Here is a 2,500-nt window from a genome sequence, read left to right as displayed (position 1 = left end):
ACAGGAATGCCACGGCGACAACAGACATGGGCAAGAAGCCAATCGGAGGTGAGGAACAGTCATGTGACATGAATAAGAGCCAATGGCTTACAACTGAGGGAGAAAGCGGTGGGTAAAAAACTCAAGTGAGATTTAACAGTGATGTGTGAGGAGTGAGGTCATGTTATTCTGCAATGAAGGAAAGCACACACACACACACACACACACACAATTAGTCACACATACTATTTATGCTCTAATCCCTTTTGTGTGTGTGTGTGTGTGTGTGTGTGTGTGTGTGTGTGTGTGTGAGAGAGAGAGAGAGAGAGAAGTGACTGCACGACTATCTGTGGCATTTACACCAGGCTATCATCTGGCTATGGGGTTTGTGTGTTCATGGAATGTGTGTGTTCAAAGCTACCCATGAGAATAGATAAACCCTGTAGTTAGAATTCTACAGACCCCACTCCCACACACACACACACACACACACACACACACACACACACACACACACACACACACACACACACACAGACACACTTAAAGTCTGTGCTATGTAATACAACAGTAGAAACGGACTTATCAGCACAGACAGACATATGAAAACACACATAGCAAGTGAGAGAGACAGAGAGAGAGAGACAGAGAGAGAGAGAAATAGCAACAATTGTGAGGCTTGTCCGACCTTTCCAAGAGAAAGCACAAATGAAAGGAAGGAAGGGAGAGAATACCCCGTCACCCCCTCCAACATATACCAACATACAAACACACACACACACACACACACACGTACAAACACACGCATATACTATATGTGCATACACAATCATACACACACACACACTCCTGACACACACATGAATATGTCCTACATGGTGTGTGCACACATGTCTGTACCTTCTCCACATCTGCTTTCGTTACGTTGATGTCGGCGTCCATCTTCTCAAAGTACTGCTGTGCTCGATCCGCCTCCTTGCAGTCTCTCTCAAAGCGCCTCTTGCTCTGCGGACAGCAACGGCAGGGAGAGGGAGCAGAAGAGAGTCAGAGTGATGTTTACCACATTAACACAATTCACAAATGTCAGTCTTCTGAAGCTGATAGTTCCGGTCCTTGATTATGATGATTGGCTGAATGGCGTTCGATGCCGGTGTAAAACCCAACACAAACATACACCCTGACCGCATTCTGTTCTATAGTAATGCGCTAACACAAAGTTAGTTTGTAGTAGTTGCGTCTTGATGTTGCACGGTAACCATTCAGATAGAGGAAATATATTTAACCTAACAACGGCCCTTAGCTGTTCTGAAATCAGTGCAAACGGCGGCCTCTCAGGGCTTATTGCTTACATTTCCAGTGCCCCATACACACATGCATATCTCTCAAAGTCAAAGCCAACGTGATTGGCCGCTAGACTGGGTAAACCCAGCCCAATCTGCCGATGATTGGATTTCGCCTCGCGGCTGAGGCAGGAAATCTGCACATTTATCTCTCCTGCTTCCTGTCCACGTTTGCAGGAACCAATCACAAAAAGGCTTATCCACCAGGCGCACCCGAATCATTGGTCTGATTAGTTGAAGGACTATCCAAAAGCGTACAGTCATTTGAACTATACCCATTGCTCACGCCTCTTGTGCAGTAGAAATACAGCGCAGACTCCCTAGACTGATGCTCAATCTCAAAAAATCAAGTTTAGGCTGGTGATAGCCAGGCTAATTGGACACACAGGTCTGTAAAAACTGCTATGACTGGCTGCAGACAGTATGATGGCTGGAAAGCTATTGGATTTAATGGATAGACAATGAGCTCTACCTAGAAGTCTGCATGATCAGACAAATGTTATGTGTGGCTCTCTTTCTAATCACAACATTTGATCTCCTACTTGGATGCTAATAGCTTTGCTAGTACACATCCTCAGTAAAAGTGTGAACGTGTCTAGTGTTCTACTCTGATCAGCCAATGAATGATTGATTATTGTCTAAACTTCCAAGGTTGTTGGAGACTCCGGAGTGTGTAAGTGTCAACAGTTAATGCACTTGGGAGTGTATGATGTGACAGTGTTCGATGGAATAACCAGTGAGACAGTAAAACTGGACGGCAGCTGGCCAATGACCTCTGCAGCACGATCACAATGCACCGGGTCCGCAAACCCCCACGTTCCAGAATCACACGGAACACGGCGTCTTGCGCTGGGTGACATCAGACTGTCACATCTAATTAATGCGAAGGAGAAAAAGGCACAAGTTCAGCAGTATAGTTTTACTGCAGTCTCCATGCGGCTGTTTAGTTTTAAAGTTGTACCGGAAGATATACTGTACAGGGAGGAGGCAATAACATAATGTGCAAGATGCCAATGGCCTAGAAGAAGTCATTTCCATATGTATTTACGTAACTTATCTAACACCTCAGCGCCCACTTATGCACGTCATCCACAGCTAGGCTCAAGTCAAATCAATACTTAGCCCTGTGTTGACATAGAGCTTGAACACACGCACACACACACACACACACACTGACACAC

General features: G+C 45.4%; 1 protein-coding gene across 6 annotated transcripts in view; it reads right to left on the bottom strand.

Moving 5' to 3' along the window:
• LOC134100470 (formin-binding protein 1) overlaps positions 1-2,500 on the bottom strand; it is a 55,594-nt gene that overhangs the window by 23,075 nt on the left and 30,019 nt on the right. For all 6 annotated transcript variants that reach the window (XM_062553675.1, XM_062553674.1, XM_062553676.1 and 3 more), the window contains exon 6: positions 880-984. In XM_062553675.1, the coding sequence (XP_062409659.1) occupies positions 880-984 (105 nt within the window). The remainder of the gene's footprint in view (positions 1-879; positions 985-2,500) is intronic.

This window comes from Sardina pilchardus, chromosome 14, assembly GCF_963854185.1.
Source record: "Sardina pilchardus chromosome 14, fSarPil1.1, whole genome shotgun sequence".
NCBI classification, from domain to species: domain Eukaryota; kingdom Metazoa; phylum Chordata; class Actinopteri; order Clupeiformes; family Clupeidae; genus Sardina; species Sardina pilchardus.
This window is presented reverse-complemented; position numbering and strand designations above follow the sequence as displayed.